This window comes from Myiozetetes cayanensis, unplaced genomic scaffold (genome assembly GCF_022539395.1).
Source record: "Myiozetetes cayanensis isolate MyiCay16 unplaced genomic scaffold, myiCay2020 scf5-8, whole genome shotgun sequence".
Lineage (NCBI taxonomy): Eukaryota > Metazoa > Chordata > Aves > Passeriformes > Tyrannidae > Myiozetetes > Myiozetetes cayanensis.
Window position 1 is genome coordinate 46,152,982 of NW_026087742.1, and position 12,696 is coordinate 46,165,677.

Here is a 12,696-nt window from a genome sequence, read left to right on the forward strand (position 1 = left end):
CATATCTACATGTCTTTTAAATACCTCCAGGGATAGTGACTCTACCACTTCCCTGGGCAGCCAGTTCCCATGCCTGACCACCCTTTTCTGAAGAATTTTTTCGTAATATCCAATCTAAACCTCCCATGGCACAACTTGAGGCCATTTCCTCTGGTCCTGTCACTTGTTACCTGGGAGAAGAGATCGACCCCACCTCACTACAACCTCCTTTCAGGTAGTTGTAGAGCGTGATAAGGTCCTCCCTAAACCTCCTTTTCTTCAGGCTATATAACCCCAGCTCCCTCAGCTGCAAGTCAGGTACCAGGGCAGTGCTGCACAAGGTATCACAGCCCCTCAGCTCAGACCCATGTCTTCTTCCTCTAGCTGTGACCTCAGGTGGCTTGGGGACACAGCAGGACCACAGGTGACAGGCCATCTGCCATTGGATCCCCAACAGCAGGGACTCCTCAACCCAGACTGCAAACGCCAGAGTTTTGGGGCAGGTGATAAGCATCATGCAGCAGAGGCTGATGTCAGTCCATGAGATTCCCCATGTCTGGACCAGAGGCTGACCAGCATCATGCAGACCCATCTTCAGGCAAGGCAGGGAGCCAAACCAAACCTGCTCGGTGAGCCCTTGTCCCAGCACATCACCCGGCACCTTCAAGAGTGATAAAGTGCTTCTCAGGGAGGCAGCAGAGCTCCTACGTCCCTGAAACAGTGGGAGACTTGTTGGATGTGGAGCAACACAGATCCACGCATAACTGTGTCCAGAGGAGGACAATGAGGCTGGCGAAGGGGCTGGAGCACAAGTCCTGTGAGGAGTGGCTGAGGGAGTTAGGGTTATTTAGCCCGGAGGAGGCTCAGAGATGATCTTATCACTCTCCACAACTCCCTGAGAGGAGGTTGTATCCAGGTGGGCATCGGTCCCTTCCTCCCGTGTAACTAGTGATAGGACAAGAGGACACCATCTCAAGCTGTGCCAGGGGACGTTTAGGCTGGACATCAGGAAGAAATTCTCCACAGAAAGGGTGATTAGATATTGGAATGGGCTGCCCAGTTAGGTGGTGCAGCCACCGTCCCTGGAGGCGTTTAAGGAAAGACTGGGTCCCTGGAGGTGTTTAAGGAAGGACTGGACGCGGCACTCAGTGCCACGGTCTAGCTGCCACGGTGGTGTTCGGTCACAGGTTGAACTCAGCGACCTCGGAGGTCTTTCCCAACGCGGCTGGCTCCGTGTTTCTGTGACTCCGCAGCCGTGCGAGGGCTCCGTGTGCCGCTGGGGTTCAGGGTCAGCCCTGCTTCCCCCGCTCCCTGCGGGCACCGCCAGGCCCTCCGCACCGCGCACGCGCCGCTCCCGCCCCCGTCACGTGCGCCCGGGCATGGCCGGGCAGGGGGCGGCGGGCACGGTGCGGGGCGGCGGCGGGAACGGCGGGAGCGCCGGGAAAGGCACCGCTGCCAAGGGGAGCGGGAGCGCCCTCCTCGCCCACCCCTACATCTGCTCCTTCCCCGACTGCGACGCCACCTTCAACAAGGCCTGGCGGCTGTCGGCCCACCTCTGCCGGCACACGGGCGAGGTGAGCCCCGCCGGCTGGGGGCGGGGGGCTGTGTGACCGAAGTGGGGGCACCGCGCTGGGGCCCCGCACACGGGCGGCGTTGGCCCCCGCGGGGGCACCGGGCAGTCCTTCACCGCCTCGGGGTGCTGCCGGTGCACACGGCGGGGGCTGCCGGGCTGGGGCCGGGGCATCCCCGCTGGCGGCGGAATCCCGGGAGCAGCCGAGCCCCCTTGGGACAGCTCCTCTCGACGGCCCCTGTGTTTCAGAGGCCGTATGTCTGCGATTATGAAGGCTGTGGAAAAGGCTTCACGAGAGACTTCCACCGCGCCCGGCATCTCCTCACGCACACCGGGGAAAAGCCCTTCGAGTAAGGCCCGAATTTTTACTCCTCAAGCGGGAGTGCCCTTGTCTCTACGGAAACGGAGTTAAAACTGAGGGTGGCACAGGGCATGCATGCTTTGTTTTTGTATCGTGAGCACTGGCAGAACAGTGTGCAAACAGGACATGGGCATCTCCTTAGCCCAAAAAACCTCCTGTCTGGCAGTGATCCGTTAGAGATGCTTAAAAGGATAGGCAGGTCTTTCCCTAGAATACATTATTAAAGGAGTAAGGGAGGTTGTCTCATATTATCAAGCCCTTAATAGCTGCATGCCATGGATTAGGAGCTAGAAATTCCTATGTGTTTTATTAAAAGTATCTTCTGGTATGTTTCATGTGATTGTTGATCGTAACAGTGTCTGGCTTTTCCTGTCTTTAAAGCAAACTTACATATTTGGGGTTTGAGTTTCAGTTATTCCTCATGCATTCCTCTTGTGCAATGATTTCTTTATATGCCTAGGGAACAAATCAGTGTTTGAGAGTGGTAATAAAAAATGCAGTTCATCTACAGGTGCACAGCTGATGGATGCAATGCGAAATTTGGAACAAAATCAAACTTAAAGAAGCACACTGAGCGCAAGCATCAAAATCAGCAAAAGCAGTATGTGGTGAGTAACTAACTACCTTTGTACTGTATAGTGGAGGGTAAACAAGCTCCTTTTTGTGTATCTGGTGAAATACTTCAACTTGTTATTATGTGGTACATGTATAAGTTCAAAGACTGTGACTGGGATTTCAGCAAACACATGAAACTTAACACGTGAACTTAATTTCCTCAATAGTGCAACTTTGAAGGCTGTAACAAGTCTTTCAGGAAGCATCAACAACTTAAAGTTCATCAGTGTCACCACACCAATGAACCTCCCTTCAAGTAGGTGGATAATTTTAATAATGAACTTTAATAATGAACAATTCCATTTAAACACTCTAGATGAAAACAGGTGCCTTTTCCTAGCCTTTTCGTTAATGTGGCATTAAAAAATGGAATCAATTTGTAGTCATGGCTGCAAGTATATTTCTTATACTAGTCCTTTGCTCAGTAGTCTGTTTAGAGCAACAGTCTAGGTGGTCTGTAACTTTGGCATTCCAGCAATTCCAGCATTCTTATGGTTTATTACAGGTTCACAGGAAAAATAACTCTCCCCTGCTTTTAGTTCACAAAGTCTGAAATCAAGCATAAGAGCTTGCAGAGTAATGAAAAAATGTAGCTACCCAGTAAAAAACAGTGACTTGGCTAACACTGAAGTGAGCAGTACCTTCAAAAAGGTGAGAGACTTGGACACCAGTCTTAGAAGCTGTGCACTGCAGCTCCATAGAGATAACACATCAGTACAGGTCTGATGAAAGCAAAGTTTAGTTTTGTATTTCTTTACAGGTGGAACACATTTAAATGAGTGTTCATTCCACTTAAATGAAGTTCATGAGTATGGCTGGGTGACAGGCACAAAAATAGTCAGTGCTCTGCTGTTGCTCTGGCTGCTAGCATCTGTACAAACCACTTAAACTTTACACTTTGTGTCTCTCTTTTATGTTTGAAGAGCCTACTGTGTAGGGATGATAGAAGGCTTGACTCTCTAGTTCTAAGTCTTAAAGGCATTAACAGTCATCTATTAGAAAAATATTATGGGATTTTCTTTTACAAGGTGGGGATACACAGAGATCTCTAGGCAAGGGGAAACTTGGATTATTTTCTTCACTTTGATTGTTCTTGACTTAAAGGTATAAAAATATGTGGATACAGTGAAAGAAATTAAACCACTGCATTTTATACCTAGATGTGATAAAGAAGGATGTGGAAAGGGCTTTTCTACTCCAAGTCGACTAAAGCGGCACGAGAAGACACATGAAGGTATAATAGCTATTTCTTCTTGCTTCAGTTACATTTCAGCAAAGGAAAAAAGGCTTCTTCCAGTAGAGAGTATGCAACTATATGTGGCACATGTGGAAGTATTCTGGGCCTAGTGATCTAGACAGACAAAACAAGAACACGCATTTTGAATAGTCAAATGGGATACAACTGCTAGGCATTGTTCAGTTTCAGTGTACTTGTGGCAGACTGAACACAGCTCATGATTCCTTCAGTTATTTCTTCTCCTGAGGTGCTTCCTTGTCAATAATCCATCTTTGGAGATGTGCTAATGGTTAAGGCACTAGCTTAGACCTCCAGAGCTTAGGATCAATTGCCAGTTCTGCCACAAATTTCATATAAAGCCTTGGCAAAACCATGTACATTTTTAGTACCTTTGTGAAAGGTTTTTAAATGAAATCATCATGACATGGCCGTGTATGTTTGAGCTACTCTTGCTACACTCCTGTCCATTCTTTCAGTACTGTTGACAGCTAACCAGCTTTCTAGTGATAGAAAAAAATCTAAACCAAACCAACCCAACAGACTAGGAAGAGTATACAGAAAGCTGCGATTTGTACTGTGTTCCTTTCTTAAGACAAAGACTTGTTCATAGTCTTTTGACCTCTCCAGTCCTGAGATTTAAATAGTGTTGACTTTCTGTGGTTCCTTTTTACTTGATAGAATGGTAGTCTCTAGACCTGGAACATTACTGTATAGTCAAGATTTTTTTTAATATGCAGTACAAATACTTATATAGGAATATTATATATTACTATTTTCATCTATTTGAGTGAAAGAAATACCTCTACTGAAGCAAGGAGAGTTTCACAAAATTGTTTAGGTCAGAAAGGACCTCTCAAGGTCATCAGGTCTGGCTCAAGGCAGGATCAGTTACACGGGTTGCTGAGGGCTGCATCCAGTCATTTTGAATGTTTCCATGGCTAAGGCTTCTACAGCCTCTCTGGACAACTGGAGTCAGTGATACAAGGTTTCTTTCTTAAACCTGTTAGGATCTTCTCCTGTCTTAATTTGTGTTTGTTGTCTCTTGTCCCATTCCTGTGCAGTATGAGAGAAGGAATTACTGGCCTTTAATTTTTAAATGCTAGAAGTAGAGTTCCTCCTTGTAAAACTGAACTGTGTTTGCCAGACCCTTTGTGATTGTAAACATCTGTCCTGTCCAACAGGCTATGCGTGCAAGAAAGAAAACTGCTCATATACTGCAAAAACTTGGACAGAGCTTCTGAAACATAATAAAGTCAGTCATACAGGTAAACACCAAATGCTAGTTTGAAGAGGAGTCTGTGCTGAACTTGTTTCATCAGCTTGTCATTGCGTACAAACTTGTCTTAACACTTTATAGGTAAACTGGTTGTCACTCTGGCTAGACCTTTATCTGATGAAAATGCTGCTTTGTATACTGACTTTGCTTTATGATCAAGTTAAGAAGAAATTGTTTAAATGTAGGATTTTGGATCTGGATAATTCATACTACATTATTCTCTTCTGGTCTCTGAGTTCCTTGCATTTCATGTGGATTTTAGCATTGTTCTGGAGGACTACTAGGGTTTGATTCTGACCTTCTGTAAGAAACTGTTTATACTCTGCCTTTTTCTCTCTCCCACTCAGAGCCGATAGTTTGCAGCGAGTGCCACAAAACTTTCAAACGGAAAGATTACCTCAAGCAGCATCAAAAAACACATGCTGTGGAGAGGGAAGTCTGCCGATGCCCAAGAGAAGGATGTGGAAGGACTTACACAACTTTATTTAACCTTCAAAGCCATATCCTCTCTTTTCACGAGGAGAAAAGACCATTCTCTTGTGATTACCCAGGCTGTGGTAGGGTGTTTGCAATGAAAGTATGTACTTTTTAAACTGTTCTTATCTGAATCACGTAATCTGAAATTATAAACCTAACTCTTTTTATCTTCCCCTGCTCTCTGTACCTGTAGCAGAGCCTAGCAAGGCACGCAGTTGTACATGATCCTGAAAAGAGAAAGCTGAACTTGAAAGTAAGTTATACTCTTGAAAAAGCCTTCTCAACCATACCTTCTATTGCAGAGGAAGGTAAATGTTATGTGTTTTAGAATGTGACTTCAAGCAGGAAAACAGGTTAACTATCCAGTTAATTTGTGAGATTCTTAATTTCTGAAGCTCCTTTAGCTACTGCAGTGGTAGCCTATTAATTGATTTCTTCCTTCCCCCCCACCACTTAGTAGTCTTTGTCCCATAGATATGTAAAGTTTACTAATTCTGGATTTATTTCTGCCAGGCCAAGCGTTCTCGTCCTAAGAGGAGCTTAGCCTCGCGTCTGAGCGGCTACATTCCTCCTAAAGCACAGCCAGGAAAGGATGCAGTTGTGACAGAAAGCGAGGCAATAAGTAAGCTTGTGGAAAATGAAATACCAACTGTTGAAATTCTGACTCTGCAGTAAAGGTTAACTGAGACAACATTCTTCATGGAATGACCAATGCAAAGCTTAACAATAACTTTATCAAGTTAATATTTTTATTTTATTTTTTAATAAATTAGTATTGTTTATACCGCTTCATAAAGTCACTGATGCAACTCATTTGACTTCAGATCTTCATTTTCATCTGTCTTTACTGTACTGTTTTTCTGGTTTTTCATCTTCTGGTGTGCTTTCAACTCTTTGTCAGACATGTGTCGCAAAATACAGGCACTCACTCCTTCTCTAGTAACTTTTGGCTTGGAAAGATAAGTGGCTTTCTCAGATACAGTCTCCAAAATTTGATCAAAAAGCATGGACTAAAAGGGAGGAGAAAAATAGGACTAAATCAATGCACAAGTACAGGTAGAAAAATATTTCCAGCTGTTCTGTAATGACGTATCTCCTGCTTTTGGTTTAGCTGTTAGCTGAAACAACCTAGTTGGGAGTCCTGGTTTGAGCAGTTCAGCTTGTCCTTTCCTAACTGTTCTTTACTCATAAGCAAGTTTAGGAAAGTCACAAAGGAGGGATTAAGCCATTTCCTAGCATTCCAGCTGAACTCACCTTGTTTTGCTCTTTATAACCACTCATGAGAGTGGTCTGCATCTGACTCCCACCCCCATCCTCCTATTCCACTAGATTCAGACACATTATTATGGGGCTTTCCTCTTGAGGAGCAGTATTGTACTAAGGTTAGCAGAACCTGGTTGCATTGAACTGAGGGATAACGGTGCATTCATGTAACAGGGTGAACTCCTAAGCTCATAATTAAACTTTTAAATTTAAGGACAGTGTAAATCTGGACTGGGTCATGAAGCGTTCTGCTCCCTCCCATAATCAGTTCCTCCTGTTACCCTTTCCCTGTGGATTTAACTTCTTTATAAGAAGTTTTATTCCTTTTGGATGAAGTGATAACACAATTTCCCCCAACTCGGTTGAGACAACCATCAAGGAAACCTAATTCACTACAGACATTATAAGGGGGAAAAAAAAAAATCTTACATGGAATCTCTAAAAAAGCCATTTGTGCAAATGGCAATGAAGTCTCAGGGCCCTGCAATTATACTAGTGAGTTGCCACCAGCTCCCTAACATCTTTATAGATGTTCACTTTGCTAGTCTTGGAACAGCATTCCAATAGTTTTTCATGATGCAGTGGACAACTAACCTTGGCCACAGCTGCACACTTGCATCTCTAGAAGAATAGTTACATTATTGAAATAATTCAGCTAAAATTCAGCAGAACTTTTTCAAACCTCACTGTTAAAAGTGAGTGAGCTGGCTTAAGGCATAGATAGGAAAATTTGACCAGCCCAGTTAATAAGGTGGTGCTGCACAGACTGCTTAGAATGTGCTGTCAAAGCCAATATTGTAACTGCATTCCTAATAAAGCATGGTCTTTGAAGTGGCTCTGTGGGACTACGTTTCTAGAACTGCAGTTTTTGAATAGAAGCAGCTTAAGGTGGGCAGCCATTATTTGCACAGGACCTAGATCTTTACGTACTTTAGCAGTACATGAGATACAAAAAATTGCAGCATTACTGAATAGGGCAGGTTAACACAACTACAGCTATTTAATGAAATTGATTGGTCCAAGTTTCAGGAGTTCACTTACCATGTCCGTACTGCTACCTTTTGCTTGCCGGATGGTAACTTTAACATGGTATTTCTTGTCAATCCACTGTCCTATCTGTTTCGCCTTGGTCTCTAAGTCGTTTTTGGCAATAGCTGAAGAAAAGGATAGCTCCTTCTGAACCACCCCTGTTTAAAACAGAACTGAAACTGTGTTGGCTTAATATTTGACAAACCTGTATTAGTTGCTCTTTTAACAGCTCATGATGCTTTGTCTGCTTAAGTCACTCCTCCCATCCTGCTTTCTCAGCAGCCTGATCTCACTGTCTCAACATGCACCACTCTCACCTTAGAAGGTGGCTACTTGATATTCTCACACTCGTTGCTTTAACTGTCCAGACTTTGTTTTCCTAGCAGCAAATGAGGAAGAGAGTGTTTCATGACTACTGGTGACAAATTATATCATTATATTGGTGTATCTGGTGCTCAGTTTGTAAAAAGAGCCTGTCACTATGCCTTAGTAAAAGAACAGAAATTCAGTGAGAGTTTAGTTATATTCACTCAAATAAAAATACTTTTCTAAAAAGTCAGCAGATGCCAAAATAGTAAATCCTGAGAAGGCAATAGAAGGCTTCTTTGTGGAAGACTAATCCAAAATTTTATTTTCACCACTGCAAATCCTTAATAGCGTGGACTGCAGTGACATTTCTTTGGATTTACACAAATACAAGTAAGAGGATTTAATCTGCTGGAACCACTTTTAATGCAGCATTTTTCAAAGTGCTCAGTGTTGTAGTGTCTACAAAGTACATACCTGGTTTTGGACTTGCTTTTTTCTTCTCTGCACGTCTAAGCTGTTCTTCATGGATCTGCTGCCCAGTCATTAGTCTGTACACTGGAGGTTCTACATTCTCTTTAAGGAGAACGAGTTTCAGGTTATGTTGATCCATAAGTTTGAGTGCATCTGCTCGGTGCATGTTTCCTAAGCTCTCTCCGTCCTGGTTGATTACGTGCACAATACGATAGGGAATTCTTCTCCCAACACTTCCAAATGCTGTATTCCTTTTTGGTTCTGTCTGAGATTTTTCATCTGTACAAAACGTCTGAGTAAGTGCAAACACAGTTGACTTTCTAGGGTCAGGTACCACTATCCAGAATGGAAAAAAGAACCACTTTTGTGGTGTCTGTGTCAGAAGAGTACCAAAGAACCTTTTTGCGTATCTGTTCTCACTTCTGGTTGCTTGACATAAATGTTTCATCGCACACAAGGCAGTCATTCTGAGGAAGAAATAAAAACAAGTTACCCCTATCAGTCAGATTCTTCTAGTTGTATTAGCAAGACTTAACTCCAGCTCAGTAAACCCTAGTCCTTGAAACTACTCATTTAAAAACATGCATGGTGTTACTATACAGAGGGATTTAACCCAGAGAGAAGTCTGACTAAGGAGCAAAATTTATGAGGAGTTGATGTTATCTTCAATCTTACAATCTGAGCCTGAAGTCCTTTAAAAGCATCCAATACTTCTAGTTCCTTTCTCCTCACTAGAGTATCTACTTTAAGCTTGCTTGTGTATGGAGAGATTAGCCAATGGTTAAGAGGGAGATTTTGCTGTCAAATAAAAAGGTATGTCACACTTTTCATATTTTCAGTCCACATTTTTTCATGAAGTATCTGAACACCAGAACTTTTTTCCTGGTTGATACTTTTCTTTGGGAAGTTTTTCATTTAAGCCACACAGATTCTGAACCGCCCTAATCAAACAGTGAATGAAGTTGCAATTTGTGCAACGTCCAACATCTAGTCTGACTCTTCTGCGATTTGTAAGGTTTTGGAATTTCAAAGCTTTGATCATACAGATTAAGATTGTCATGCAAAACCTTCACCTTGGCATTGAAACTTTACAAAGTAACCACTACTATACTTGAAAACATGGTTTATGCCTGGGTTAAAAACTCTTCCATACTCTTCCATGCACCTTGCTTCTCATGGCACTGACCCCAAATTATGTCTTTTTCCCAATTTTCCAAGTGTCATTTTGTGAAAGTAATCCAGGTAGTTACTTGGTCTTACATGGATTAAGGTTACTGAAATCATATTAGTGCTTAAAAAAAATCAGAAAAAAAGTTTCCTTACCGTCTTTTAAGCTCAAGTTCTACTGATGCAGTCATGTTTTAAAAGTGAAAACAGTGCCTGAATTTCACAGAATATGCTGAGTTGGGAGAGACCCACAAGGATCATTTCAAACCTGTTTTATCAGACATTTAAAGTATTCATGACTTTCCCTTTTTTTCATAAACATTAAATTGAGGGTGACACGTTCCCACTGATAGTGAGATGACTTTTTCCAGTTATTTAAATTATTTATGTATCTTACAAACAAAGAGCATGTACCTATTTCACCAGAACTAGCTAATAAAAACACCAATATTTTTCTTCTTCTTGAATGATGAAAAAAGCTTGTGGGGGAAAAAAGAGAAAAACAGACCTATGACTTGCCTGCAATACATGGGCTGGCAAAAAAGAACAAGATTCATATGTCCAAGATCCACATTTGCAAATTAAAATTTAAATAAATTGTTACAGGCATCTATCCTAGCACAATAATCATGAAGCTATAAACTTTCAAAACAAGCTTCAAAATATACCAGTGCTCGAAGACTATTGAGACTGATCTTTGAAACATTTGTTCCACTGCAATTTTTTCCCCAGTCTTCCCTGGTTCATGGAATACCCCAGGCAATTGTGGTGCAGCTGACCATTACTTCCATTTTGCCCAGAACTGCAGAAATTGGCCATTTTCTAACAGCTGCACAGAACATTACATATAAAGAGCAAATTGCGAGTATTATCTGCAGTTTTGGTATTCGATGTTTAAAAGGGAGCAAGTACAGGAAAAGCTACAGATGATACAGGAAACCAAACACGTCATACCACAGGAGTTGGCAAGAGCATGACCTCTTTTGCCCAGGAAGGAATGTGACTCCACTCTGTAAATATATACATGCATACACGTATATATCTCTACATATATGACATTGTGTAAACATGTATCCATGTGCATACATGTATGTGGAAAAGGTGCAAACCATCAGCAAGAACAAGGAGCTATTTATAATTCCAAGCAGTATTAGCAAAGGAACAAGTAAAATGACCTTCCTGTGAATAAACTTAGTTTGGAGCTTGGGATGGACTTTATATCTTAGCAGAAGGGGCAAAGTCTATATAAGCTGCTTGAAGGTGGTGCCAGATCAGTTCATGAACAGGGTAGTATGATACAGCTGTGTGCTAAAGCAGGACCCCAAACTCAAGCTAGCCACAGGGAACAGAGGAGAAATAACAGGATATCCACAGCAAAGTCTAAAAAAACCTGACAGAGCTACTGTACCTTCCTGCCCTGGGCTCTGCCTCTGCCAATTCCAGACCAGAAACAAGATCCCTGCGAAAACAGCTCTTTTTTTTGGATGGGATGACAGCCTTACAATTAAACACTCCCTGTTAACACACAGCTATCAGTGTGTTGTACATCATCAGTGCAGCTACACAAAAGCAGAGACATCCTTATTTTTAAGGTGGTTTCCTAAGCCAGCTCTGGATCATGCGCTGCAGACTTGGTCTGTACTCTGGGCATCGCTGCTGCATTATAAAATTATATAATTAAATTTATCTTCCACTCAGAGGAGAGTGGCTTGCCTTTATCAGCTATTGACTTCTAAAACTAAGTATCGCGATCACATCAATGGAATAGCAGTTTATTTTAAAGAAATGTTAATCGTGCTCTGCCAAATACACGCTCTTGCGTTTATTGTCCTTCGTTTCCTGCTGTTATTTTAACCCAGTAAATACAGTCGTAGCTGTCTGAAAAGAAATTACCCTTTGTACAGAAGGATTTATCTTCGTGTAACATGGCAGATTCGTGTGTTTTGCTTTGTTACGCAGCCCACGTGTTGGCGAGGCCGGCTGACTCGGCTGGCAGGGAGTTGTGATGAGCGGGGCGGCCACGGGCATCCCGCGAACCGCAGGTGCAGCCGTGGCTCCTGCGGCAGCGCCCACGGGCTTCCCGTGCTGGCAGGACACGCCCGGCTGCAGGTGCCAGAGGCGTGACCGTGCCCTGCCGTGTCCGTGTTCCCGGGTGTCGCGGAGGTCACTGCGAGTGTGCCCCTGGCGCGACCCTGCGGCTCCGCGGGACCCGCGCTTACCTGCCGGCCGGGCTGGGCTGGGCCGGACAGAGCCGGGCCGAGCTGAGCCACCGGCCCCGGCCCGCCGCAGCAGCCAAGGTACCTTCCTGGGCCGCCGGGAAGTTGCGGAATGTCCCGCCTCTTCTCCTTCCTCTTCCTCCTCTTCCTCTTCCTCCTCCCGCGCCTCCGCCTCCTGACCCCGCCCCTCGCGCCCGCGCGTGCCCGCCCGCGGGAGCGCGCGTGTGTCTGTGTGTCCTTTTGTGTCTGTGTGTCCGTTTGTGTCTGTGTGTCCGTTTGTGTCTGTGTGTCCTTTTGTGCCTGTGTGTCCATTTGTGCCTGTGTGTCCGTTTGTGTCTGTGTGTCCTTTTGTGCTTGTGTGTCCGTGTGTGCCTGTGTGTCCGTTTGTGCCTGTGTGTCCATCTGTGTGTGCCTCTGTGTGTACCTGTGACCCAGTCTGTGTGTGTCTGTGTGTCCATGTCTGTGTCTCTGTGCGTGTGCCTGTGACCCGTCCGTGTGTGACTGTGTGCCAGGTCTGTGTGGGCCAGTACACCAGTCTGTGTTTGTCTCTCTGTGCCTGTACAATGCTGTGTGTGTGCCTGTGCCGTGGTTTCTGTGTGCCCGTGTGCCGGTGCCTGTGCTCTGGTCTGTGTGTGTCTGTGCTCCAGTCTGTATGTCTCTCTGTGTCTGTGCACTGGTCTGTCCACACACCCCTTCCTGCTCGTACCTGTGTGCTGTGCACGTTTG

General features: G+C 44.2%; 2 protein-coding genes across 3 annotated transcripts; one reads left to right on the plus strand and one right to left on the minus strand.

Annotated features, from left to right (window-relative positions):
* The first annotated feature begins 1,358 nt into the window (after positions 1 to 1,358).
* Positions 1,359 to 10,957, plus strand: GTF3A (general transcription factor IIIA). Its single transcript, XM_050333972.1, has 9 exons — positions 1,359 to 1,553; positions 1,799 to 1,899; positions 2,422 to 2,518; positions 2,693 to 2,781; positions 3,686 to 3,759; positions 4,944 to 5,027; positions 5,386 to 5,615; positions 5,709 to 5,768; positions 6,029 to 10,957. The coding sequence occupies exons 1-9, from the start codon at positions 1,359 to 1,361 to the stop codon at positions 6,188 to 6,190; spliced, it is 1,092 nt and encodes a 363-aa protein (XP_050189929.1). The 3' UTR covers positions 6,191 to 10,957.
* Positions 6,247 to 12,105, minus strand: MTIF3 (mitochondrial translational initiation factor 3). Of its 2 annotated transcripts, none has more exons than XM_050333977.1 (4): positions 11,974 to 12,105; positions 8,591 to 9,054; positions 7,820 to 7,965; positions 6,247 to 6,525 (listed from the first exon to the last, which is right to left on the minus strand). In XM_050333977.1, the coding sequence occupies exons 2-4, from the start codon at positions 9,051 to 9,053 to the stop codon at positions 6,313 to 6,315; spliced, it is 822 nt and encodes a 273-aa protein (XP_050189934.1). In that variant the 5' UTR covers position 9,054; positions 11,974 to 12,105; the 3' UTR covers positions 6,247 to 6,312. The 2 variants fall into 2 exon arrangements, with proteins under 2 accessions (XP_050189934.1, XP_050189933.1); XM_050333976.1 differs by lacking the exon at positions 11,974 to 12,105 and adding an exon at positions 11,648 to 11,917.
* Positions 12,106 to 12,696: the final 591 nt, after the last annotated feature.